The following is a 27849-nucleotide window of genomic DNA, read 5'->3' on the forward strand; positions in this document are numbered from 1 at the left end:
TCACACGGGTGTGGTCCTCCGGTTGCTTCCCATTGCCTCGTCCTTCTGGAAGCAGTTGTGCACCAGTAGGAAGCCAGAGTCCCTCTGGGGACTGTAGGGCCCCAGGGTCCCTGCCTGGCCCTTCATGGTGCTGTCCCTGCTGCTGAGGGTGTACATGGAGATGTCTCCCATGGGGAGCCCCATCCCCAGCCCTCCAGCCACCCCTGCTGCTCCTCCTCCCCAGACCCCCGCAGCGGCCGTCCTCCCCAAAGGGGACGGCTCGCGGGAGCGGGAGTGCCCATGGTGGTGGCGGTAGCTGGGGATGCGGGAGTACGGGGAGGAGGACGAGGCAGTCCTGATGAAGGCCCGGCCGCGGGAGCAGGACGAGCGGATGTGGGAGTCCTTGTTCTTCTCGATGTAGAGGTGCACAGCGAGCACGCCCACCAGCTCAGCAGCGATGAAGGAGAGCACCCCAGAGTAAAAGGACCAGCCGTAGCTGTAGTGGCTCTGGCGCTCCTCGTCCTTCCTGTTACTGGGGTCGCCCGCGTTGCTGGAGATGAAGACGATGATGCCGATGATGTTGCTCAGGCCTGGCAGGGTGGGGGGGAGGGGGGCATGGCCGGAGGAGGGAAGGACGGGAGGAGAGTGCAGAACACAGTTGAAGCTGTTAATGCCACGGGTCCGACCGTCCAAGTCATAAGAACTGGATAAGCTACAAACAAAGTTATAGTTCAGTAGTGCTATGATATGACCTTTAACTTGAAGATCTCTTGCAGGTACTGTACCACCCATCTCCAATTAAACAATGTGATGGGGGGGTCCTTTGGAATGGGATGTACTAAATACTACAATTGCTGCACAGAAAGACATGTTTTACCAAAGTTAGTTGACATGTTAGTATGCACTGCATGCTGCGGACCTATGCTGCTCGAAGCATAAGCTGAGCAATAAACTGATGTTAAGCATTTACACTCAATTCATAGACTGCTCAATATGTGTGCAACTTAAAACATTGTTTGTTACTTGGGTCTCTAGTTGATAATCATTGCACCTCTCATCTTTAGTTTGGAGAACTCAGGTTACCTTGTGCAGCTGAATTTACAAGATCATGTGAGCCTCCATCATGCCAGGCTTCAAATGATGTTAGGTGGCAGTACCACACTGGTTTGGAACAATCAATTACATGATCTATGTGATGCGCACTAGACAGTGATAAACCTTTCACCAATCACAAATCACCTGCCATGTGTTTTTATAAAGCGCCTGCACTTTTTTAAACAGTTTCCAAGGACGAGTTCCAAGATGGTCCAGGGTTACAAACTATTGGGCGCACCAGATTACTTTAAAGGTACCAATGCACAATATATGACTTCAAGCTAGCTTTAAAAAAACATTTGACACTCTTAACCACACCCCTCCTCTTCCTTCTCCCTCCAGGCTCCACCCTCCCTCAAAAAGTGTTCGTAACGTGAGAGTTATTTATTCTGCTGCAGTGTCTGAGCAGTTAACCCAGATCCCTGTAGCCTCAGAGTTAGCAACATGACAGAAGTGTTGATCAGCCAATCAGCACTGGTGTGTTGGTGCTATTTAGCAACGTCTCTCTACATGTCTACAGTATGTCTGTATTGTTTAGTAGGTGTATGTGTTGGTTGGTTTGGTCTCTCTATGTCTTTAGTGTCAGTAGGTCTGTTGGTTGGTGCTGGTAGACAGACAGACAGAGAGCTGTCTGTGGCGTCAGTAGGTGTTGGTTGCTGGTCTCTGTCTGTAGTGTCAGTAGGTGTGGGCAACTCGTCTCACTATGTCTGTAGTGTCAGAAAGTATTTTGGTTGCTGCTTGTCTGCAGGTTTGTTGTCTGCTCGTCTCTCTCTGTCTGGAGTGTCAGAAGGTGGGTTGGCTGCTGCTGGTCTCTCTATGTCTGTAGTGTCAGTAGTCGGTAGGTGTTGGCTGCTGGTCTCACCAGCCGCCACAAACAGGATGCCGGCGCTCAGCAGCACGGTGTTGCGACGGCTGTAGGCGCGGCCCACGCCCACGCAGAGACCCCCCACCAGCAGGAGCACCGTGCTGAGGATAGGGAAGAGGCTGAGCGCACGCACCACACCTACACACACACACACACACACACACACACACCCAAACATTTGATTGTCTACATGACCAGTGGTAGAGAGGGCAGCTAAGAACATATTGATTGCAACTGTTTGAAATCAATTATTTAATACTATTAATCTGCACGTATGGTTAGAAATAATAGAAAGAACAAACAGTATAAATAGATCAAAATAAAATAGAAATACAATTTAACTAACCAGCCTGTTGATAAACCAGTATCATCTTAGACATGACAATGTTTGCATTTTCACTACTTATCCACAAGCATTTTATACCATGCTGTTAATTAGAAGATGAGGTTATGTTTTCCATGATTAAAAACCTTAATACTTCTTTAAATCATATTATCAAAACTCCCTGCTCTTATTTGTGGCACACATTTGAACAAACGACTGATGCTAGATTGTGGTAATGCTCATGATGGTCAAAACCAACACATGAAACAATGAAGGTTATATCTTAAAGGTTTAATATGTTACATTACAACCCAGAGAAATATGCTGTCATATTCACGTTAGCGGACCGCTACATTTATTCACATGTCAATGGCGTCATGTGACCTTTTCCCCCCAAACTTCCAGGGAAGCACCAAACACATCGTCTAGTAGAGACCTCTTTATTGATAGGACGTTTCAACATCGATTTAGCTCACTTCGATGAGCCACTCTGACACGGGGCTCCTTCCAGCCACAGACCGTTATCCGTACAGTTTTACACACACTGACCAAATCATTTGAATGAGTCAAACTGTACGGATTGTAGCCCTGCCTTAACACATGGATCTCTTTCCCTCACCCCCACGCTGACAACAGGCCGTCCGTGAGCTGCCCTCCCCTCCGATCTCTCAACATATATGTGAGTCTCTCCATCATTTGAATATCAACGATAACGTTGAGCCATTGTCTGTGGTCAGGTGCAACAGAATGGAGCCAGTTCTTAGTGATGGCTTTTTTTTCGGCAGCAAGAAGAATCTTCATCAAATATTGGTCTCCTTTATGCACAGATCCTTCCATATATCCCAGGTATAGAACAAGACAAGTTTGGGGCATTTTGTATCCTAGAAACTCGCACAGCACAATTTAGAAACTATCCCAGAAACGTTGTATTTTAGTACAGCTCCAAAAAACGTGTATGATTAGGATCCAGGATCCGGGATCTCTTCACTCTGATGATTGTGTACGGGCGCGCGAGAGTGAGAGAGAGCACACCCGCCGTGGTGATGTTTGGCTTGTTGTGGGCTGTCTGTCAGCATCCGCCAGGTTGGACGATGTGAATGTGTTCAATGTACATCTGTCTGGTCGTATTTGCGGTAGTTTGATGGTTAAATAATGTCACACCACGATCCGTCATACTTGCAGGCACTCATTTGCAAGTGCACTGATTGCGTGTCCGATAGGCTATACCTGCCATTTATTCAGTTGATTGCTCTTCTAAGTGCTCCAGATTGGTGCCAATTATTGTCGTGTTTGCATTGTAATGCACAACTTTGCCTCTCCTTGTTATAAATCAACGTGCATCCGTAGTGTTCTAAACTGTATTAACACTAAGGACATTAACACCGAGACTGTTTCACATGCTGCTTTATTACTCCACTTCCGATAACTTACAACTGCGCATGACTGAACGTCAACACACATCTAATGTGGGATGCCATACACTACATCCCTCCCCTTCTTAGATGATAACTTACATCAATATGAATTGTAATAATACAAACTGTTTATACAGAAACTCAGTTAACTATTCTTGTTGAAAATAACATATCACTATCAAGTACTATATCAAGTAGTAACTTAGACACACATGCATTACTCTTAGCAAAATTAATTTAACGAACACCTTCAGCATTAATACTGTAATAACGTTTCCAAATACTTATTCACCATCCCTTGGGAATAATCATATTCAACATAACTCTATAGTTATCATACATTCAGGCACAGATAGAAATGTAATCAAACATTTAGATTGTCACAGAAATATATATGTATATATAATCTTAAATTCAGAGAAAACCTTAACATTTTATGTAACAAAACATGACCTAAATGGCGAGGGGTGGACTACCCTGCCATTAAGACAAATGCGGGGATTATTCTGCCCCTTTATGGCACTGTCTGTCATAAAGTGGCAGTGAGATGGCGTTTTTCTGGTTCTCTGAGGTCTAGTGTCCTGTTCATGGGTTTCAACTTGTGCTGTGTCAGCAGGTTGAGTGACCAACCTCTCTCCAGCCACACCGATTGGCACGACCATGTCTGGTTCGCCGACAGTTCTGGAAGCTTGGTTCTGATCTGGTGGTTGAAGAGTAGCTCGGCCGGACTGCGGCCGATGACACAGTGTGGAGTGCCACGGTAAGCCAAAAGAAAAACATCAAGTTCACTGCGCCAGTCCTTGCCTTCAGCGTGAACAGCAGGTTTGGCTTTACATAGTGTTCTGTTCTGTCTCTCAAATTCCCTGTTCGCCTGAGGCCAATATGGCGTGACACAGCGATGTTCGATTCCACTCTCCTGCAGATATGTTTTAAATTCCTTTGACATGAACGGTGTGCCGTTAGTCACTTCAGACTCTGGGATTCCATGAGTCGCAAATAGGTGTTTCAGACATTTTATTATGTTAACTGATGTGGGACTTCTGAGGATATCGACATTCACCCATCTAGAGTAGTAATCAGTCACCACCAGTAGATGGTCTCCTGATGGGAATGGTCCACACATGTCCATTGCAAGCGTCTGCCACGGTTTAGCAGGGAGCTCGGACCTTGTAGTAGGAACATCCTGTGAAGTCAAGCTATTGAGTTGACAAGCGTGACATGACCTCACTTACTCCTCTGCTACACGATCAATTCCGGGCCACCACACTTTTGTTCTCAGTCTCTGTTTTGTTTTGAGTATTCCTTGATGTCCTTCATGCGCTAACATCAGCGTCTGTTGTCATGCTGCCTGAGGAACGATGATCCGGGTACCTCTCAGCACTATTTTCCCAGCAGTGGAGAGCACAGTCTTGACAGTTTTGTAAGCCGCCTCACATTTACTCCAGTCACCTGTCTCGATACCGCTCCGTACAGTAGCAAGAATGTGGTCCTCTGCCGACAAGTTCTCCATTTGTCGTGGTGTGAAAGCATGGGGCACTGCATGTTGAGCCACGTAGTAGACGTGATTGAGAACTCTTTCCCGTAGAGAAACACAGGAAATTTCTCACATCCCCACACAATGGCAAGGGCTTCTCTTTCAGTCTGAGAGTAGCGGCGCTCTATGTCAGATAAAGCTTGGCTCGCGTAATAGACAGGCTTGTGTGTCCCATCACTTTGCTTCTGGCTCAATATTGCACCTAATCCCACTGGACTGGCATCCACAATCACATGTGTTTCTGCATCCTGTGAACTGGCCAGCTGTTTCTTTAGTTCCACCAATGCCATTTCCTGCTCTGACCCCCATGTGCATTTGCAGGATTGCCTCGTGAACCTCCTCAGTGGTTCTGATGTTGTGGCCAGATTAGGAATGAACCTCCCACAGTAGTTAACGAGCCCTAGGAAACTCCTCACCTCAGCCGCATTTGTTGGCCGACGTGTTTTCCACTGCCTCAATCTTTGACTGAGCTGCTCCTATACCACTTTTGGACAGTAAATGACCCATAAATTCTAGCTGTGACTGATCCGGAACAGGCACTTTTTGCTGTTGACTGTCAGCTGTCTCTCTTGCAGTCGTTGCAGGACTTGGTGCAGTCTTTCATCATGCAGTTGACTGGTCTCATCAGAAACGATGATGTCATCTGATACGTTGTGCACTCCAGGGATGCCTTGTAGGACTTGACTGATGTTGTGTTGATATATCTCAGGTGCGGATGATATTCCAAACATCAGCCTCTTGTAACACCACAACCCTGTGTGTGAGACAAACGTGGTAAGCGACCTGGACTTAGGTGTAAGTTCTATCTGACGATATCCCCACTTCAAATCTAACTTTGAAAACACTGTGGCTCCCGTCATGTCCTCCAGTATTTCATCTATGATGGGGATAGGGTGCCGTTCACGCACTTTGGCTTAATTTGTCCACACACACTCTTGGCTCTTTCTTCCCATGTACAACGACGAGCCGCGAAACTCATGTTGTTGGTCCGCTCACTCTCTTGATGACATCCATCTCCTCAAGTTGTTTGAGTTTGTCATCCACCTGTTTCCTTACACTGAATGGTATTCGGCGAACATGCTGGGCTACCGGCTTCACACTACTCACCACATGCAGCCCCAGCTGAAAATCTTTCAGTTTGAAAACAGTCTTTGTGTTTCTCCTCCAAGTCAGCCGTGAAAACTGCTGTGTCTGTTGGTTGAACAGTATTTACTTGTTCCACAGGACTGATACGAAGCAATCCCAACTGTACAGCAGTCTTTCTCCCCAGCACACAAATCTGTGCTTCTTTAATCACTTGGATTTTTGCAGTGACAGTTTCAGATTTTCCATTTGCTTTAAAATCACCCACGAAAATCCTTTTCACATGTAGTGGTGTCGTCGAACCGAATGGATAGACTTGCTTCTCTGGTCATTGTAGTATGATGTCACTTTTTGACTTCAGTTGTTCGATCTTTGTCTCAATCATGATATTACATGTAGCACCTGAGTCTATCAACATTTCCACTGGCTGCTCATTCAACAGTACTGTTTGTGTTCTATCCTCAACACTATCAATCACTGTGAAAACATAGTCATCTTCATTGCCACTGGATTGTCTGTGTGTGTCTGTGGTCGTTACACTGTTTATTTCATGTGTTTTCTTCGTTCTACACATTACAGCAAAATGTCCTTCTTTGTCACAGTTATTGCACTTTTCGTTTTTTGTCACTGTGGACTCACGACTTAAATTACCATCACGTCCACACCGGAAGCATTTCATTCCGTGCTCATCACGTGGTGACTGATTCTGAGTTGTGAAGACTCTGGGTCTTACCGTTTGACTCCTCCCTCTCACAGGTCTCTTCTCCACAGCATTGACAGTCAATTTTCCCATTCTTGCAGCCTGGTGATCTGCTACCTCCATTGTCTGTGCAATATCCAGGAGCCCTGGAAGTTTAAGGTCTTTCTCCTGCAATAGCCATCGGCGCAGCGTGTTTGAAATGCACTTGTCAATAACTTGGTCACGGATAAAATCATCCTTGGTATCCCCAAACTCACACGTTGCTGCCATCTTCTTTAATTGCCTCACAAAACTGTCCATAGACTCCTCTTGTGCTTGTTCTACTTGTCTAAACATATGTCTTTCATAGGGAATGTTCTTCTGAGGCGTGAAGTATGCATTTAATTAGTTTACCGCTCCGTCGTAGTCTGCATCATTTCCAGTGCCCTCCAACGTGAAGAATATGTCCTGAACGTCGGGTCCTGCTAAATGAAGCAGTAAAGCCCTTTTCCGTGATGCTTCTCGGATTCCTGATGCTGCTAAATAGAGTTTGAAACTATTTATCCACTTCTCCCAGCGAACACCGACATTAGCCGACTCACTCAGCACATCAAAGGGACCGACCACCGGTAAACTCCCCTTGACGGACCAAACTTCACTTCATGCACCCTCAACATTAATTACCCTCAACATAAATTAACTCCTCCGCCACAAACCCCAGGAAACTGTTTTCCTTGTTCTCTTCCCTCCTCAACCCCTCCTCCCCTCTTCCTCCTTCCTGCCTCACTGCTGATGACTTTGTTACCTACTTTACCCAGAAAGTAAAGGACATTAGCTCCTCTTTTATCACTGCCACCATCCTCCCTCCCCCCACCCCCACCTCTGTCTTTACCCAATTTATCCCTCTCAGCTCAGACGAGGTCAACAGAATTATAACATCTAACCATGCCACCACCTGCCCCCTTGACACTATCCCTTCCTCCCTCCTCCAGGCTGTGTCAAACGACATCCTGCCATTTCTCACCGCACTTATTAACTCCTCGCTCACTTCTGGCATTGTTCCAACGTCTTTCAAGACTGCCAGAATAAAGCCTCTCCTCAAAAAACCAACCCTTGATACCACTGACATCCAGAATTACAGACAGGTATCTCTTCTTTCATTCCTCTCTAAAACATTTGAACGTGCCGTCTCTAACCAACTGTCCTCCTATCTCTCATCTAACAACCTGCTTGACCCTCACCAGTCAGGCTTCAAAAAAGCACACTCCACTGAGACGGCTCTCCTCGCGGTGACTGAGTCCCTCCGTGCGGCCAGAGCCTCGTCCCTCTCATCGGTTCTCATTCTCCTTGACCTGTCTGCAGCATTTGACACTGTGAACCACCAGATCCTCCTCGCCACTCTCGCCGAACTTGGCATAGCTGAATCTGCCCTTTCCTGGTTCACATCCTACCTGATGAATCACACTTATCAGGTAACATGGAATGGCTCCTTGTCCAAACCTTGCACGCTTGATACTGGTGTCCCTCAAGGCTCTGTACTGGGGCCTCTTCTGTTCTCCCTCTATACCAGATCTCTGGGCTCTGTAATTACATCCCACGGCTTTTCCTATCACTGCTATGCTGACGACACTCAGCTATTTCTCTCTTTTCCCTCATCTGACAAAGCCCTGATTGCAACACGCATATCTGAATGTCTTGCAGAAGTCAGCACCTGGACAACTGCCCATCACCTGAGGCTTAACCTCAACAAGACTGAGCTCCTCCTAATACCAGGAAAAGATTGCCCATACATGGACTTACTGGTCACTGTTGAGAACATCACTGTATCTCCTTCTCCAACTGCCAAAAACCTTGGTGTAGTGTTGGAAAATCAGTTATGCTGCACTGCAAACATCACTGCGGTGGCCCGATCCTGCAGATTTGCACTTTACAACATCCGCAGGATCCGGCCCTTCCTCACAAGGGAAGCAGCTCAGCTTCTAGTCCAATCACTGGTCATCTCCCGCCTCGACTACTGCAACTCGCTCCTGGCTGGACTCCCTGCCTCTGCGATTAAACCCTTGCAGTGCATCCAGAATAAGGCAGCGAGCCTTGTGTTTAACCTACCAAAGTTCTCACATGTAACCCCCCTCTTCCGAGACCTCCACTGGCTCCCTGTAATAGCTCGCATCAGATTCAAGATGATGGTACTGGCATACAAGGCAGTCGATGGAACTGCCCCTGCCTACCTCCAAGCATTAGTAAAGCCACACACCCCAGCTCGATCCCTCCGCTCAACTACCTCAGCTGGACGTCTGGTACCGCCATCGCTAAGAGCAAGCAAAGGTCGATCAGCGAAGTCACAACTTTTCTCTATTTTGGGACCTCAGTGGTGGAACGAGCTCCCTACCGATGTCAGGATTGCAGAGTCGCTCACCAGCTTCCGCAAAAGACTCAAAACTCACCTGTTCAGAGTTCACCTCGACTCTGCATAGAAACCAATGCACAGCCACCATTGAATGTTGTACGTCCTGGCACTTGTACATTGCACTTATTCAAGGTACTTAATTGTGTAGCATCTACAGTAGCTGCTATCATTGCTTTACACGGGGAATGGGTTAGCCTAGCGATTGTAATACTTGCACTTGGTTCTATGAACATCTTTACTGTACCGACAGCGATATATTGTTTCACTTCTTATGACAAATGTACTTATTGTAACAAATGTACTTATTGTAAGTCGCTTTGGATAAAAGCGTCTGCTAAATGCCGTAAATGTAAATGTAAATGTCAACAGTTTGTGCAAACTAAAACATTCCGTTTTAAATCCTCGTCGCCATTTGTAGTGTTTTAAACTGTATTAACACTAAGGACATTAACACCGGGACTGTTTCACGTGCTGCTTCATGACTCCACTTCTGGTAACTTACAACTGCGCATGACTGAACGTCAACACGCATCTAACGTGGGATGCCATACACTACAGCATCAAAACAACTTTAGCCAATGCAGCCTCCTGTGTTGCTTAAAAATATATAGCATATAGGATTATCAAAAATGTTAAGTGTGTGCGTGTGTTGTCATATAGGCTAAATACGGATTGTCTTGCATCCGTGAAATATTGTAATGTTATAGGCCTACTGCAAAATGTATATCGGTATTGCGCAACAATCGGGAGATGGGGACCCCCGAATATTGACGGGTATTTCGACCACTGGGTAAAATAAAGCTTAGAAATAAACACTAGGCAAAGATGTTGTTACTGGAGCTAGTAGGCTACCATCAAAACGTGGGATAACTAATTGGAAATTTGACTACAACGTCGGGGGTAAGATTTAATTAGAGATTATCTGGAGGGATTTCACAGGTGGGACTGGCAAGGTAGCCCATAGCTAGCATTATGCCTTTTATTTCTAGATCTTCTGACTAAGTTTATCGGTACATATCTGACCGACATAATCGCTGTCACTAGATATAAAGAAAACGTTGACTTTCACTCAGTGCTATTCACTGTTAAAATAAATAAAAGTGTCCTTATTGTATGCACTGCTGTTCATTGACTAGCTCCAGCGCTCGTTGCTGCATTGCTAAATGATAGCAACTCTCCACTCATTCTCCTCTGACCATGCATTTAATTGGCTTTGACCGCCATCAGTTCTCGGCAATTCCTCATTCGCCCTCTCACGTGTGACAGGTTCGAAATTATACGGCTGTTGGCCATCATACATGTTATCTGTGGTTCTTGCCACCTCTTAGACAACATGGTTCTAGTACTAGGATGAGGCTACCTTCCACCACGAATGGCGTTAGAGAACACCTGTTACAGCCAAAAACGACAAAAACTGGACTTTAACACTATTTTGGAGACATTTTATAAATGATATACATATTTTGAGTGCTTTATGTACCCATTAACCAAAACTTCTGGTTAACCTGGACGTAGGCCTTTAAGCTAGGTTTTAGCTATAGGGTCTGATTTTCCTCTTTGTAATACTGAACATATTTTCAATTTCTTTTGGTTCATATTTATTTTGGTCGGTATTAGGTTCACCTAATTTATTGACTAATCCCTGCCTGTTGTTTTCGTAATCTTCTCGCCAGTAATTTGGCAGCTTTATGTACGTCCGCGTTTATTTTGACAAGTTTCTGGTTAATGTCCCCCTTAAAGGTCCTATGGCATGCTACTTTATGGATGCTTATATTTAGGTGTTAGTGGGCCCTTAATACAGTATTTGAAGACGTTCAAGAAATTCAGCCTTTGTGCAGAATTACAGCCACTACGAGCCAGTTCCACAAACGTGCCATTTTTTAGAGGCGGTCAAGGTGGAGGGTGGGTTGTGGCCCTGAGCTGCTTGTGGCCACGGTACCATGCACTCGTGTTTACAGTGGATGTATGCAATGGTGAGGCGCATACAGCTTTTGGCTGTGTTCTGTAAATATTCTAGAACACTCCGGGGGCTCCGGCGGGAGTCCTGAAGCTCTATATCTAAATAATATCATATTATACATAGATATCTGTATCATATAATATACATTATCATGGCCAAAAGCTGTGTGCACCTCAAAATGATATTATGAATCTCAAACGACTGAGTTGGGTTCTCTGACGTTTCTGGTTCTTCCACTTCCACATCAATCTGAAGTATACTGAGCCCCGCAGCCGATGCACCACCATCTCGGAAGCGGGCAGCGCCGAGGTACCACCGCCCCGCAGCTGTGGTGCCTTGCGGCGGTGGTGCCTCGCGGGCAGCTGGGCTCCGGTGGGAGACAATCGCGGGCAGCAATCCCTTTCTCCTCCATGTCGCGGTTCATGTACTTCAGGGAGTCTAAACCAAAGTTCCTTTCCCCTAATTCCTTCTTAACCATGGCTGAGATAACCCCCACTATGAGTCTCATTGTGGAAATATCAGAGATGTAAGAGAACCTGACGTGTTATGCGCCATAACTCCAACAGCAGAAAAGTTATCCAAATAACAAAGAAGTGTACAACAGTCTTAGCTCATTGTCTCATTGGCGAGCCAAATTCTCTGGGTGGGCAAAGCAGAGAAGGGGAGCTAACTTGGCCCCTTATGACGACATATGGGGCCAAATTCAAAATCTGAGCTTCTGAGCTTTCATTTCTCCAAGGCGAAGCAGGATACCTAGTGCTCATTTTACACCGCCATTTCTAGCTACTGGGGGACAGGCTAGGGGAACTCATATTAATGTTAGAAAACCTCATAAATTGTAATTTTCATGCCATGGGACCTTTAAACTCTGCCCGTTCGTTTTTTCAGTTGGGTGGTGATGTCATCTTGACAGTTTTCAGGTCAATTTTCAGCTCGTTTTGCATGGCTTGGATTTGCTTGCTAATGCTGGCTAAGCTTGCTTGCGGTGTAGCCATAGCTGTAGCTTCAGGTGTTAGCTTGTCTCCTTCCTCGTCAGAACGATTTATTTCTTTACTTTGACCTTTACTTTGACCATCCATACTGCTTGACCGTGAACTGGAAGTCCTCATAGTTACTTTTACTGTGATCGTTTTGACCACGGATAACATCGCTGGGCTGCCCCAACACTACAGCTGTTTGGGTAGTCGACTAATTTATTGTAGTTAGGAAGTTACCTTTATTTTACTTTATGCATCTTTATTAGAAATAAATGAAAAAATTTAATGAACTTGACAAATCATAGCGTGAATTTAACTTTCATTCATTAACTGCTCTGTGAAAATGATTTCTGCCTAAGTCACGCCAGATAGATTTTCAAGGCAATGCTGGTGAAGACACCAACTCCAATGATCCCACACTACTTCCAACGTTTATAAACTACGCCTTATTGTTTTGACTGAGCAACCACTAACGGTACAAATGACATATTATACCTTTAAAGGGGCAATGTGTAGAATTCAGTGGCATCTAGTGGAGTTGGCAGAAATGGAATATAATATTCATAACTATGTTTTAGTTAGTGTATATTAATGAAGATAATAATCATTTTGCTTCTTTTACCTTAGAATGAGCCATTTATATCTACATAGGGAATGGGTATTTTTTCTCTTATCCCAATGGCTACGACCTATTTGTGGTGCTTTGTTAGTACCGTCGTTGTGGAGGAGTGTTATAATAAGCGATGATGTGTGTGAAATGCGCCACACATACTATAATTGTCCGATGAGCTTAACCCTCGTTGGGTAAAGTTCTCCATTTGGCTTTCTCTTTGCGTTGAAAAAAGAGCAAAACTCTCTCTCTCTCTCTCAGCCAAGAACCAAACTGAGCCGGTACAGGAACAGGGCCGATGTGCAGGGGTCTAGATAAGGACTGTGGACCACAGAGGGAGAAGGGACAGGGTCAGGGGTGTGATTCAAAGGGAGTCTGGATCAGGGGTCTGGATCACAGGGAGTCTGGATCAGTAGTCTGGATCACAGGGAGTCAGGATCAGGGGTCTGGACCACAGGGAGTCTGGATCAGTGGTCTGGATCACAGCGAGTCAGGATCAGTAGTCTGGATCACAGGGAGTCAGGATCAGGGGTCTGGATCACAGGGAGTCTGGATCAGTGGTCTGGATCACAGCGAGTCAGGATCATGGGACTGGATCACAGGGAGTCTGGATCAGGGATCAGGATCACAGGGAGTCTGAAATGATAGGTCTGGTTCAGAGGGAGTCTGGATAACAAGGAGTCTGGATCAGGGGTCTGGATCACAGGGAGTCTGGATCATGGGTCTGGATCACAAGGAGTCTGGATCAGGGCTCTGAATCACAGGGAGTCTGGATCAGGGGCTCTCAGGGAGAGCTCTGGATCAGGTGTCTGGATAAGCTGTCTGGATCAGGGGTCTTTTTTATTGGTCTGAATCAGAGGTCTGGATCAGGAGTCTGGATAAGGGTTCTGGAATAGTGGTCTGGATCAGAGGATCTGAGTGTTACGGCCGTGGCCGTACCCAGCACATGCTCTGCTCGGTCTCCCCCTCTTGGGCAAGGTGTTTCCTCGTTCTATTTCATGTAGGCTACGTCGTCTAGGCATTGCGCACACTGAAAATTTCAGCTATGCACCAATCAACGTGGGCACCGCCCACATTCACCATGGCACTGTGTATATAACGCGGCGCAAAGCAGCGTTCGTCCTGTTTTTCATTTAGCAATTGCTGAACCATTCAAATACTTTGAATATCTACGATGAAGAAATGCAGCAGCGGCGTGATGAGCCCACAGAGTTAAGGCCGCTCTGCTTCTCCTGCTTTTTTCGGATCAGCCCCGTGGCCATATCTCCTCCTGAGGGGGTAAAGAAGAGATGACAGATAGGAAGGGTGGTTGTTTAAGACTTACGCAAGATGTATTCTGAGCGGTCGGTGTCGTAGTCGTTATCCTCTGGGAAATGGTTGATCTTGAAGCAGTTCCCTTTGTTGATGCCTGCGGGAAGAACCAGAACACATGAGTCAACACTGAGTGGATCTCTGAGGGCTGACTTGCAGCAACATGCATTCGGTGTAATACCAAATGTCTTAACGTTATTAAAAGACTACCGCTACATGTGTTCAGGCGGTTTTTGTAAGGTAGTCCAGGTTTCCATTATACTTCAGAATCTGACCCAAATGCAGACGCTGACACAGATGTGAAAATAATAACAGGGCAATTGCAACATACAAGCCATCAGAACAGAGTGGCAGCCTAAGTACCGTTGATGAACTACTTATGCACTTATTGTATGTTGTACGTCCTGGCACTTAAAGAAAGTACTCAGTATTGTGTTGCGTCTTATCCTAGCTATCTTGTTGTATACAGGGAATGGGTTAACCTAGAAATTGTCTTTACTCCTTTACTCTTCTGACGAATGTACTTATTGTAAGTCGCATTGGATAAAAGCATCTGTTAAATGCCCTTAATTTAAATGTAATGAACTTACTTGAGACAAATTGAAATTACATATAGCAGGATAGTGTCTATTAAAGTCTGTCATAAGGGCATAAGGGCCCAAGCTGACAGCCCCTCTTCTAGACAGTACCGGTCCAGGAGGTACTGGGGGATGAGCGTTTAGGAGCCGCTGCACTGGGAAGACCTGCTGACCAGCCTTTATGACTCACTGAGGTAATAAAAGATCCCAGGGCACTTATGGCAAAGAGTAGAGATTTCCCCAGTGTCCTGGCTAAAACTGCCCAACCAGGCTCATTCAATCTGGCACCCTAATCATCCTCCTGTATAATTGGCTGACTCATTAATTCTCTAACTCTCCACCTCAAGCTGGTGTGTTGTGAGCGTTCTGGCGCAGATTGGCTGCTGTGCATCACCCAAGTGGGTGCTACACACTGGTGGTGGTCCCCCCCCTTCACTGTAAAGCGTCTTTGAGTGCCTAGAAAAGCGCTATATAAATTCAATCAATTATTATTATTATGAGACTGGGAGGAGGACTGGGCCTTGGTGGACAAGGAACGACGGGCTTCAGTCTGGAAACATGAACATGGGGTGGCATTACCAAATCCTCATCTCCAAATGTAGACTGGGTTATAGGCATCCTGCAAAGGTTGGTGAAAACGGTGGCCCCCTTCAGGAGCTCGTACTCAGTGTGTTTGTAGGTGTCTAATCAAGCTGGTGAACCTGGAGTACTTCTTCATGATTGCCATAAATTGGAAGGCATACTGGGATGAGGATGCATGTTACTCTATGTGAGATAGCTATAGCAGTTTCCACTACGCTACGGGGCCCTACAAAAGGTTCCACTAGTCTACACGTTAATTACAAAAACTGTTTTGCTGCTGTGTATAATTTACAGATGTGTCGTAAGTAATGCGATTTGGTATCACATTAAAGTTATAAGTAATGAAATAAATGTTAACAATGGCAAAGAATGCTTTGGCATTTGATTTGGGGAACCAGTGGTTTGTTGGTGGGTGCTGTAAGATAGGAACGCTACAGAAAACGTAGCCTTTGATTGATGGTATCTTGAACTCTGAATGCAGCGCTCTGAAAGAGGATTTACGAAGTGCTGTGATTCAGTCCACACACGACTGTTGACCTTTAAAATTATTAGGTGAGTGCTGCATGCACCGTTCAACTATTGTTCTTCTTAAGTTTTATTCTTTCTTTCTTTTTTTATTATTCTCTACAATCATCGGGACCTATCTCCTTCCTCAGTTTTTCACTTAGAGACTCCAATTTTAAAATGTTCAGATTAGCTTGGAATCGCACATTTCCTTTCAGATTTGTAAAATATTTTTAACTTTTTAAAATATTTTTAACTTTAAGATATTCTACTTTAAAAATAATATTTTTCACAATGGATGTCAATGGGAGGACGGCAGAGTCGTCCTTCCATTCTGACACTTCCACTACTTCAGAATTCGTAACTTGGTCAATTTTTAACCGTTAACCTTCGTTGACACGTTAAACAAATCAACACATTCACATCTTCAATTTAAACAGAGTTCAACATTTCAATATATAATTTATTTAAATTTTTTGGTAACCCTTCCTTTAACAGTCACCTAATTACTAGGTATTTACCCGGTAAATATATGATAAATCATAGGTAATAAAGTAAATACAGAGGAATTACCCAGTAAATATATGGTAAATCATAGTGTATTACTGGGTAATTACCACTGGTAATAAGAAGGTAAATAAAGAGGAATTACAGCTGAATCACTAAGTAAAACCTCCATTATTACCCATCAACTCAACTAATTACCGTGTAGTTGTCACTGTTTTAGGTTGGTAATAACTCAGATATTATTGTGTACTTCCTGGGAAATTAGGCAACCCATTCTTAGAAACAAGTATTAATTCATGTTACAATTGTAGTTATCCAAGGTTTATGTTGGTAACAGCCCAAGTATAATGATGTACTATCTAGAAATTAGCATAGTACTTTCCAATGAATTAATTTTTCTTAGTTATTATTCATAGCTACACCCATTTAGAAAGGGTTTATTTGATTTACCTTAGAAACTATGGAATTACTTACCTGGTAACAACCTCCGCAGGAACAGTTTTCCTCTAGTGTCATGGTACATCTTCTTAAATACTGGGTACGAAGCCGTTTGTTTCCATGGTGTTACCAGGTTCTTACCATAGAATTTGTAATATACATTCCATTGTCCATGCAGTAAACTGGAAATTGTACCATGTACGTTCTGCAACGTTACTAAGTAAAACATTACAATTTACCCAGTAAGTAAGCTGAAACTGTACTGTAAAAGGAAACCTTGTTTGTTTCCATGGTATTACTAGGTTCTTACCATATAATTTGTAATAGATTATTCCCTTTTCCATGCAATCAACACAAACTTGTACCATGTATGTTGTGCAACGTTACTAAGCTGAAACTGTACTGTAAAATGAAGCCTTGTTTGTTGCCATGGTATTACCAGGCTCTTACCATATAAGTTGTAACTGGTTATTCCCTTTTCCATGCAATCACCACAAACTTGAACCATATATGTTCTGTAACGTAGTTAAGAACTTTAATTTTAGTTATAAAACCCCAAACCACTGTTGATGAAAGGCATATTAAAACTAAACTAAATCAACGGCTTATCTTTCAAACAATGCATATCTCACTAACAGGCACTGAACACTGAAAAAAATCGGACAAAAAAAAAGAGCCATCCACATCAACTCAATTTAATTGCTACTGATGGTGTTTTGATAAAACACATGACAGTGTTATGGCAAGTGACCAAAATGTAGGCTGCTTCAACCTCTACAATTTGAATAAGTGGCGAATGCCATGCAGCAATCTGCCTATGGGAGCATCTTTGTGGTCATTCGCAAACCAATGAGTCCACTTGATGAAAGAGATGGCTCTTTAGTGTCCTCTCTGTGCGGTTTCCCTGCAGTCTCCACACCTGGGATTCGTAGGCTGACCAGGTACCTCCAAATCTCCCCTTCCATACTGTAATAAAGTAACAGAAGACAAGAAAATAAACATTAGGACTGTCAATTAATGAACATTTCTAGAACATGTACAACTCAAATATTATTTTGTTTGCCAGTTAAGAAAGTATGCTGGTCCTCTTGCCATTGTGTTTGGTCATATTAAAAAGAAAAAAAGGCATAGCCATAAATACAGTTAATAGGACGGGAGGGGACAGGCTGGTAGCTCCGGTTAGCGCTTTAGCAACGAGCTAGCGGAGCTTCTGTCATTCAAACAACTCGGACATGTTGTTTAAAACCTATAACAGCCAATTTATTAAAATATCCGGATTTAATCGGGCTCTGTCCCATAAATACAGTTAATAGGACAGGAAGGGACAGGCTCTCTTAGCCCCGGTCAGCGCGATGCTAAAGAGCAGCTCTACCGGAGCATCCGGTTTGATATTCGCTGGATATTCAGTTTTGGTTTACCACACAATCGGATTCATCAACAAAATTGCACTACATAACGGGTGTAGTATGTTGAGGACAGTTTAGGACACCGTATCGCGAAAAATCACAAAGACATGTTGTTGCTATCGATGTCTGTGCAACAACGTCATCTACGTTCTGGCTGCTACCTGTTTAAGGGACCGTCTACAAATTACACTCACAGACTGGTGGCAGAGACATTACCATGGAATTGTTTCAGGAAATAAATCACACAAATATATTGCATTATAGTTAATCAGAATGCAGTTAATAGTTTAATATTCAACAAAAATCTACTAAACTATATTTGAAACTATTAATTGCATCCTGTTTAACAATAATGCAATATGTTAGCAAAGTGTTAACTGTTTAAAGTAGCAGCCCACCATTAGCGACTACTACAACAATCAGAATGACAAAATTTATTTTTATTGATTTCTTTTGATTTTATATGGTTTTTTTTCCTGAAACAATTCCATGGTAACGTCTCTGCTACCAGTCTGTGAGTGTGATTTGTAGACGGTCCCTAAAACAGGTAGCAGCCAGAACGTAGATGACTTGCAAAGACATCGATAGCAACAACATGTCTTTGTGATTTTTCGCGATACGGTTTCCTGAACTGTCCTCAACATACTACACTCATAATGTAGTGCAATTGTGTTGATGAATCTGATGGCGTGGTAAACCAAAACCGAATATCCGGTGAATATCAAATCGGATTCTCCGGTAGAGCTGCTCTTTAGCATCGCGCTAACCGGGGCTAACAGAGCCTGTCCCTTCCCGTCCTATTAACTGTATTTATGGGACAGAGCCCGATTAAATCCGGATATTTTAATAAGTTGGCTGCTATAGGTTTTAAACAACATGTTGTTTGAATGACAGAAGCTCCGCTAGCTCGATGCTAAAGCGCTAACCGGAGCTAACAGCCTGTCCCCTCCCGTCCTATTAACTGTATTTATGGCTATGCCTTTTTTTCTTCTTAATATGACCAAACACAATGGCCAGAGGACCAGCATCCTTTCTTAACTGGCAAACAAAATAATCTGAGTTTTACATGTTCTAGAAATGTTCATTAATTAACTGTCCTAATGTTTATTTTCTTATCTTCTGATACCTGGTCAGCCTACAAATCCCAGGTGTGGAGATTGCAGGGAAACCGCACAGAGAGGACACAAAAGAGCCATCTCTCATTCATCGAGTGGACTCATTGGTTTGTGAATGACCACAAAGAAGCTCCCATAGGCAGATGTCTGATTTTTTCAGTGTACAGTGTCCGTTTATGCGATATGCATTGTTTGAAAGATAAGCCTTTGATTTAGTTTAATTTTAATATGCCTTTCATCAACAGTGGTTTTGGGTTTTATAACTACAATTAAAGTGCTTAACTACTGGTGAACGATGTTGCAGAACATACATGGTACAAGTTTGTGTTGATTGCATGGAAAAGGGAATAATCTATTACAAATTATATGGTATGAACCTGGTAATACCACGGGAACAAACAAGGCTTCCTTTTACAGTACATTTTCATCTTACTTACTGAGTAAATTGTCATGTTTTACTTAGTTACGTTGCAGAACATACATGGCGCAATTTCCAGCTTACTGCATGGACAATGGAATGTATCTATTACAAATTATATGGCAATAACGTGGTAACACCATGGAAACAAACGGCTTCGTACCCAGTATTTAAGAAGATGTACCATGACACTAGAGGAAAACGGTTCCTGCGGAGGTTGTTACCAGGTAAGTAATTCCATAGTTTCTAAGGTAAATCAAATAAACCCTTTCTAAATGGGTGTAGCTATGAATAATAACTGTAAGAAAAAGTAATTTATTGGAAAGTACTATACTAATTTCTAGATAGTACATCATTATACTTGGGCTGTTACCAATATAAACCTTGGATAACTACAATTGTAACTTGAATTAATTGGTGTTTCTAAGAATGGGTTGCCTAATTTCCTAGGAAGTACACAATACTATCTGAGTAACTACCAACCTATAACAGTTACAACTACACGGTTCTTTGTTGAGTTGATGGGTAATAGTGAAGGTTTTACTTAGTACTTCAGCTGTCATTCCTCTGTATTTACCTTCTTATTACCAGTGGTAATGACCCAGTTATACACTATGATTAACCATATATTTACCGGGTAAATACCTAGTAATTAGGGGACTGTAAAAGGAAGGGTTACCAATTTTTTAAGAATCACAGTTTAAGTTTAATTTCATACCCACATCGTATATCTGCAGTTAGTCTCATTGACGTTGAGGCTTGAGCATGAGCACGTTCCAGATGATAGGCAAGGTAACAAGTTGGCTAGTTAGTGATAGCCCAAGGTGGATATGAAAGCTAACCGTTGTGGACGTCGCAGAGCCTAAACAATGTCAATATTTAACCTGGAAACACAACGTCAAGCTTAACCGGTTCTGTATTGTTACACTTGCGCTAAAATGATTAATCGATTGGAAATATGATTGTTATATATCGGGCGTTTGTCTGTGGAGACCCCCGTTTATATGGCTAGAGGCTAGGTGCTTGCTAAATATCCGGGTGTACTCCCGGTAGAAACTAAACAGTAAAAACAATGCTGGCCTTTCCAATGGTAATTAGGGGCGAGGGAGGGCCATCAGAACTCTCACTAAAACCTCTGCGCCAGTGGAGATTTGATTCATGATGTGACTGAACATAGTTCTCCGGTTTATGTTCTTTAAGTTCTTGTAAGATGAAGTTCTACATAAATGTAAGATTAATTTATGCATGACTATTTTGAGGGTTGTTTTATTTTTCAGTGCATAACAAACTGGGTCTGTGGCCTACCCATCAAAGACCTTTATATCACGACCGTAACAAACTGGGTCTGTGGCCTACACATGAAAGACCTTTGAATCATGATCGTAACAAACTGGGTGTGTGGCCTACCCATCAAACACCTTTATATCATGTAACAAACTGGGTCTGTGGCCTACCCATCAATGACCTTTATGTCACGACCGTAACCAACTGGGTGTGTGGCCTACCCATCAAGGACCTTTAAATCACAACCGTATCAAAATGGGTCTGTGGCCTACCTGTGAACATCTTTATATGAAGACCGTATCAAACTGGGTCTGTGGCCTACCCATCAAATACCTTTATATCACGACCGTAACAAACTGGGTGTCAGGCGACCTTTTCTAATGTTTAATGCAATCCTTGATAACCATTAATAACAAAATTAAAATTTAATTATTTCTGTTGCCCCTCACCAATTTTAACTAGTTAATAATTATTTTCATTCACTACATTGCTCAAAATATATTGGCTGTTTATTGTTTCTGAATTAATTTCTTCCATCTGAATACAATTGATTGGGTGTCCCAGTTATACTGAGCATGTCACCACTTATATTTCGCTGCCTATATTTCTATAGAAAGTATTCTTTCTTTATCACATTCACACACACACACACACACACACACACACACACACACACACACACACACAGGTCTAGGGACCAGACAGGGATAGGAGGACCAGACAGGGAGAGGTATAGGGACCAGACAGGGAGAGGTCTATGAGAGGAGAACAGAACAGAACATGGAAAAGAGAGTTCATCATTGAATTATATATATATATATATATATATATATATATATATATATATATATATATATATATTGTGGCAACCCGTCTCCCCAAGTGTCAGATACCCGGTAGGAATTACACGGAAAGCAGGGTTTAAAGCTGCAGTCGGCGTTTATTTCAACAGAGTAAGTAGTCTGTATACTCGTGCTAGGGTCTCCGTGAGCCTCTAGATCGCCGGCGTGGTGCGGAATCCCTCCGTGTCGCTTCGCCCTTCTCCCGGTCTAGCGAGTACTCCCGCCGTGTCACTTGCCCGGCGCTGTGCGGAATCCCTCCGCGTCCCTTGCCGTTCGCCCGGTCTGGTGCTTACTCCCTCCGTGTCACTCTCCCGTGGTGCGGACTCGTGCCCCTTTTAAGTCCGGCTCCTGGTCCTTTCCCTTCCTCCGGCCAGGTGTCCCCGATTGCGCTGATTGGGGGGAGAAACGTGGTGCTCTCTGTCGCCGGCTGGAGGGTGGCGACGGTAAACCCCCGTCTACTGCGTGTCCTCGGACCCGCCCGGTCCGAGGTTCAGCGGCGGGATGCCACACTCCTCCAGCGCTTGCTCAGGCCCCTGGTCGTCGGTGAACCCGCTCAGGCAGGCATCCCGGCGTGACAGGGCGTCGGCGTTCCTGGCTCCGGCCATCCACTTCAGGGGGGCGTGGTTGGTGACCAGGATGACCTCCCTCCCTAGGAGGTAGTACCTGATGTTTCGGAGGGCCCGGAACCACCGCGTCACTCGTGCGTTGGTGTCCCTGGCTCCGGCCATCCGTTTCAGGGAGGCGTGGTCGGTGACCAGGATGACCTCCCTCCCTAGGAGGTAGTACCTGATGTTTCGGAGGGCCCGGAACCACCGCGTCACTCGTGCGTTGGTGTCCCTGGCTCCGGCCATCCGTTTCAGGGGGGCGTGGTCGGTGACCAGGATGACCTCCCTCCGCCCTCCACCGGCTCTGGGCTTGATAGGCACACTCGTGGTCCACTGTGATTCGCTGCAGCGGCTTGGCGGTCGACGCCTTCTTGGAGCCGGGGTCCTTGGTCACCTCCTCCATCAGGTCGTCATCGTCGTCGTGGCCCGTGGGTCCAGAGGGGACCCGGTGGTCGTCCGAGCTCCCGTCGGGATCTGGAGGTTTCACAGGTTTACCTGTCTCAAGGAGGTCGTCCCCATCCACGTCCAGCGTGATGGCGGCTTCATTGGGGATCGACACGGGCAGGTGGTCGTCCTCAGCTTCTTTAGCGGAGTCCCTTGCTCCGACTGACGTCTCTGCCGCTTCCGTCTCTGCCTCTGCCTCCGGCTCGGTGTTGACGTCGGCCTCTGGCTCGGCCTCGAGCTCTGGCTCCAAGTCGGCCTCGAGCAGCGCCACGGCCTCTGGTTCCGGTGAGGCCGCGGGCTCAGCCTCCGCCTCAGGCTCCGTCTCCACCACGGGCTGGGGCTCGACCGACGTCTCATCGGCCTGGATTGAGGCCTCTGTCGTGGGCTCGGTGTCGATGTCGGTCTCTGGATTGGCCTCGAGCTCTGGCTCCGAGTCGGCCTCGAGCAGCGCCACGGCCCCTGGTTCCGGTGAGGCCGCGGGCTCAGCCACCTCTGTTCGCCCTCCAGGGGGCGACGGAGGCCTGGTGGCCCCGTGGGCCTGTTGAGCTCCCCTCACCCCTCTGCGGGGTGGTTCTCTCCGGCTCCGGAGTTCACGCGCCGGGTCCTGTAGCCGGTGGAAGATCGGGCAGTCCTTCCCGATTAGCAGCGGCACCGGTAGGTGGGGTACGATCCCTGCCCGCGTCGTGAATACCCCGTGCGGGGTCCGGATGACGACGTGGCAGGTCTCGAACGTCCGGGTGTCCCCGTGTATGCAGGTCACCTCTATGGGCGCGCCCTCCTTCCCGCCCGCCAAGTCGGGGCAGAGGAGAGTGACCACGCTGCCGGTATCCACGAGGGCCTGCGCGCCCCGGTTCATTACCCGCGCCGGTATGGTCGGGCTTCCTGTTTTCCCCTGTGCCCAGCAGGTCGCTCGCATGCATGGCTGCGTCTGCTGCCGGCGTGGCTCATCTCGCGGCCCCTCCTCCCACGGCCTCGTCTCCCGCGGCCTCGTCTCCCGTGGCCCCGCCTCCCGCGGCCTCATCTCGGGCCGCGTTGTCTCTGGCGGCGTCGTCTCCGGCGGTTGCGGCGGCGGTCGCGGCGCTTAGTTCGGTGAGCCGTAGTACGACCTCGTAGAGCAGGGCCAGACTCTCCGTGGTCTCCCGCTGCTGCTGCTGGGCGGGCGTCGCCGCGGTCCCATCCGGGTTCTGCATGCCGGCCGAAGGGGGTTCCCTCACAAAACCGGCCCGTAGCGCGGTCGAGTTGCCTGCATTCTCCACCATATGTGGCAACCCGTCTCCCCAAGTGTCAGATACCCGGTAGGAATTACACGGAAAGCAGGGGTTAAAGCCGCAGTCGGCGTTTATTACAACAGAGTAAGTAGTCTGTATACTCGTGCTAGGGTCTCCGTGAGCCTCTAGATCGCCGGCGTGGTGCGGAATCCCTCCGTGCCGCTTCGCCCTTCTCCCGGTCTAGCGAGTACTCCCGCCGTGTCACTTGCCCGGCGCTGTGCGGAATCCCTCCGCGTCCCTTGCCGTTCGCCCAGTCTGGTGCTTACTCCCTCCGTGTCACTCTCCCGTGGTGCGGACTCGTGCCCCTTTTAAGTCCGGCTCCTGGTCCTTTCCCTTCCTCTGGCCAGGTGTCCCCGATTGCGCTGATTGGGGGGAGAGACGTGGTGCTCTCTGTCGCCGGCTGGAGGGTGGCGACGGTAAACCCCCGTCTACTGCGTGTCCTCGGACCCGCCCGGTCCGAGGTTCAGCAGTTCAGCAGTACAGTTACTGCTGCCCTTTTGATGTATTTGTTCAAATAACAAAAAGGTTGCATTTGTTTAAGTTATAATTCTTATTTAAAACCAATTTATATGCTCATCATTATTCAGAGTGAGAGTTAGAGAGGGTCTACGTGTTCAATGGGCACGTGTGTTTGTGTGTGTGTGTGGGTGTATGTGTTTTTATGTGTGTAATGTGTGTTTGTGTGCTTTTTATGTGTGTAATGTGTGTGTGTGTGTGTGTTGAGGAGCCAATTTTTTCTTGCTCAACAAAACGTCTCCATGGCAACTGCCCCTGGCAACCCAGGACCCCACGTCTGGCTCCTCTAAAGGCTCCTTTGACATCTCACTCACACACACACACACACGTACACACGCACACACACACATACACACACGCAAGGACGCACGCACGCATACACAAACACACACAAGTACGCACGCACGCACACACGCACACCCACGCACACACACATCGAAAGAGAAGTATAGAGATAGACAGACTGAGAAATAGAGAGAGATACATAAACAGTGAGAGACAGAGAAAAAGTATAGATAGACAGAGAGAAATAGAGAGATACATAAACAGTGAGAGAGACAGAGAAAAAGGTGTCTTCATAACTCATTTCCACGCTGTATGGACACGACCATTTCAACATTTAAACAGTCCGACTCCTGTCATCACTTTACAGCACAGTTTTCAGTTTATATTAAAATGATTTCAGAGACAGCTTTCATTTAGCCCTCTCACAGGGAAGCCCTATACTGAACACAGGTAGGGCTTATACTGAAAGCGAGTATGGCTTAGACTGAACACAGGTAGGGCTTATACTGAACAAAGGTAGGGCTTAGACTGACCCCCGGTAGGGCTTAGACTGAACACAGGTAAGGCTTATACTGAACACAGGTAGGGCTTATACTGAACACAGGTTGGGCTTAGACTGAACACATCTCTCTCTCCCCTCTCTCTCTCCCTCTCTTTTTCTCCCTCTCTCTCCCCATCTCGCTATTTCTCTCCCTCTCTCTCTCTACCTCTCCATCCCTCTCCCTCCCTCTCCCCCTTTCACTCTCCCCCTGTTTCTATCTCCCTCGCTTTCTCCCTCCCTCTCTCTACCCCCCCCTCTCTCTCTCCCTCTCTCCGTCTCTATATCTCTCTACCTCTACCTCCCTCTCCCCCCCCTCTCTCTCTCCCTCTCCCCCTCTCACTCTCCCACTATCTCCCCCCCTCTCCCTCTCTCTCTCTTTCTCTGTCTCTGTCTCTGTCTCTCTCTGGCTCTGTCTCTGTTTCTCCCTCTCCGCCCGAGGAGGCTAGCCGCCTCATTATCGGGCTGCCGCATCTCTTCTCCAAGGCAACGCAGCCTCTTCCCGTAGCGGGGAGCATCCGTGCTCTGACACCACTCAGTACAGATACAGACTTTCTCTTAGGAGGTTATTAAATAACATTTGGTTAACAGTTTGGATTTAACTACTCATTTGACGCACAATACATCTACAACCACTCAATGGTCAATTTAATAGATTGAATTATTTAAATATTTTCAAAACCTATGTTCATCTCATGAACACCCTCATTTTACCGTGATTAAGATTATTATTTTTGAATGTAATAACTTAATGAAACACTTCCTCCACACTTTTTTAGGATGCATGTGATGTGTTTGATACTTGGCAAACAAACAGCTCTTAAAATCATTAAAATGGAACAAAAATACTTTCCCCCCAGAGTCCCCTAAACCGTTTTCCCCGGTCCTACCTTCCAGGCAGCAGACCCTCCAGAGGCCGGAGTGCGTCAGGTCGCCCCTGGACCCCCTGCCACCACCAAGGTCGTCCGTGCTGATGTTGCTGCCGTTGCAGACGTACGCGCGGGAGTACAGCCAGTAGTCGGTGCCGATGGCGACGCTCATGAGGCTGAAGGCGGCGAGGGCCCCCGTAAGGGCCAGCAGGCTCTGCACCCCTCGGTCACACGGGGCCATGGCTCATGGTGATATGGTCCTCACGGTCCTGTGGTCCTCATGCTCCTGTGTCCCCAAACGATCCTTTTCATAATTTTCCTGTGTATTTTGTTATTTTCAAACGGTTTTAAGAAACCTCTAGATCGACGGCTGCAGCCTCCTCTGCTCTGAGTCGGTTCCGTCCCCGGGTCCCCACACACAGGCTCTTTCTCTCTGAAACAACATCACACACACACACACGCACACACACAAACACACACAGAGTGAGATTAGGACGGTCACTTTCAGCCTTCATCTGTTTCTGTTGGGGGTCTTCCTGGATCAGACCGCTTCCTTTCACACTGTGAGAAAGAGAGAGAGAGAGAGAGTCGGAGAACATATCAATTAGACTCAACCATATTATAACACATCAGAAACAAACTTACCTCACCAATTGAAACACTCAAACACACACACACAGCAAAATGCAGTGTTATCTGGCCCTTAATAGACAGTAAACTGTGGCCTCCTATCTGACCACAGTGACTGATGTTAGACACAGAGTGATGTTAACAAAGTACAGACTGAGCGCTCACAGCCTGGCCATAGAAACAGGCCGACATAAGAAATCATGGCTGCCCAAAGAGGAGCGGCTGTGCCAGCAGTGTGAAGAAGCTGCTGTAGAGACGGAGCAGCACTTCCTCCTCCACTGCCCCAAATTCAAAAATGTCCGCGAAATATATTTTAGCAAATTCGTCCAAAAACACCCACATTTTATAAACTCCCATGTAGACCAACTAAAATAATTAATGGGAGAGAGAAAAGAGAGCTCCATCCTTGCAGGACAGTTTATTTCAGCTTGCCACAACATGAGAGGATGACATTCTACACCAGGCCTCACTGTTTTATTTTAATGATTATTCGTAACCTATATGTTTTATGTAGCTTCTCTTTACATTCATTTAATTTTATTATAATACTATTATTTCTAAATGTACATATGTACATCTGTATATTATGTTATATTGTTACATCTACATATTGTTCTGACGTTCTCTTTTGTTATTATACATAATATTTGTAACAATGTAATGCTTTGGCAACGCTTTGGTTTACCACAATAGTCATGCCAATAAAGCTTTTTTGAATTTTGAGAGAGAGAGAGAGAGAGGGAGGGAGAGAGAGAGAGAGAGCGCGAGAGCGAGAAGAGA

General features: G+C 45.8%; 1 protein-coding gene across 1 annotated transcript; it reads right to left on the minus strand.

Annotated features, from left to right (window-relative positions):
• On the minus strand, positions 1–26680 carry LOC307071878 (voltage-dependent calcium channel gamma-4 subunit-like; the record flags this gene model as incomplete). The annotated part of the gene is made up of 4 exons (XM_079731002.1): positions 1–569; positions 1937–2077; positions 14254–14337; positions 26461–26680. The coding sequence occupies 4 exons, from the start codon at positions 26678–26680 to the stop codon at positions 1–3; spliced, it is 1014 nt and encodes a 337-aa protein (XP_079587128.1).
• Positions 26681–27849: the final 1169 nt, after the last annotated feature.

This window comes from Pollachius pollachius (assembly GCF_949987615.1).
Source record: "Pollachius pollachius genome assembly, chromosome: 2".
NCBI classification, from domain to species: domain Eukaryota; kingdom Metazoa; phylum Chordata; class Actinopteri; order Gadiformes; family Gadidae; genus Pollachius; species Pollachius pollachius.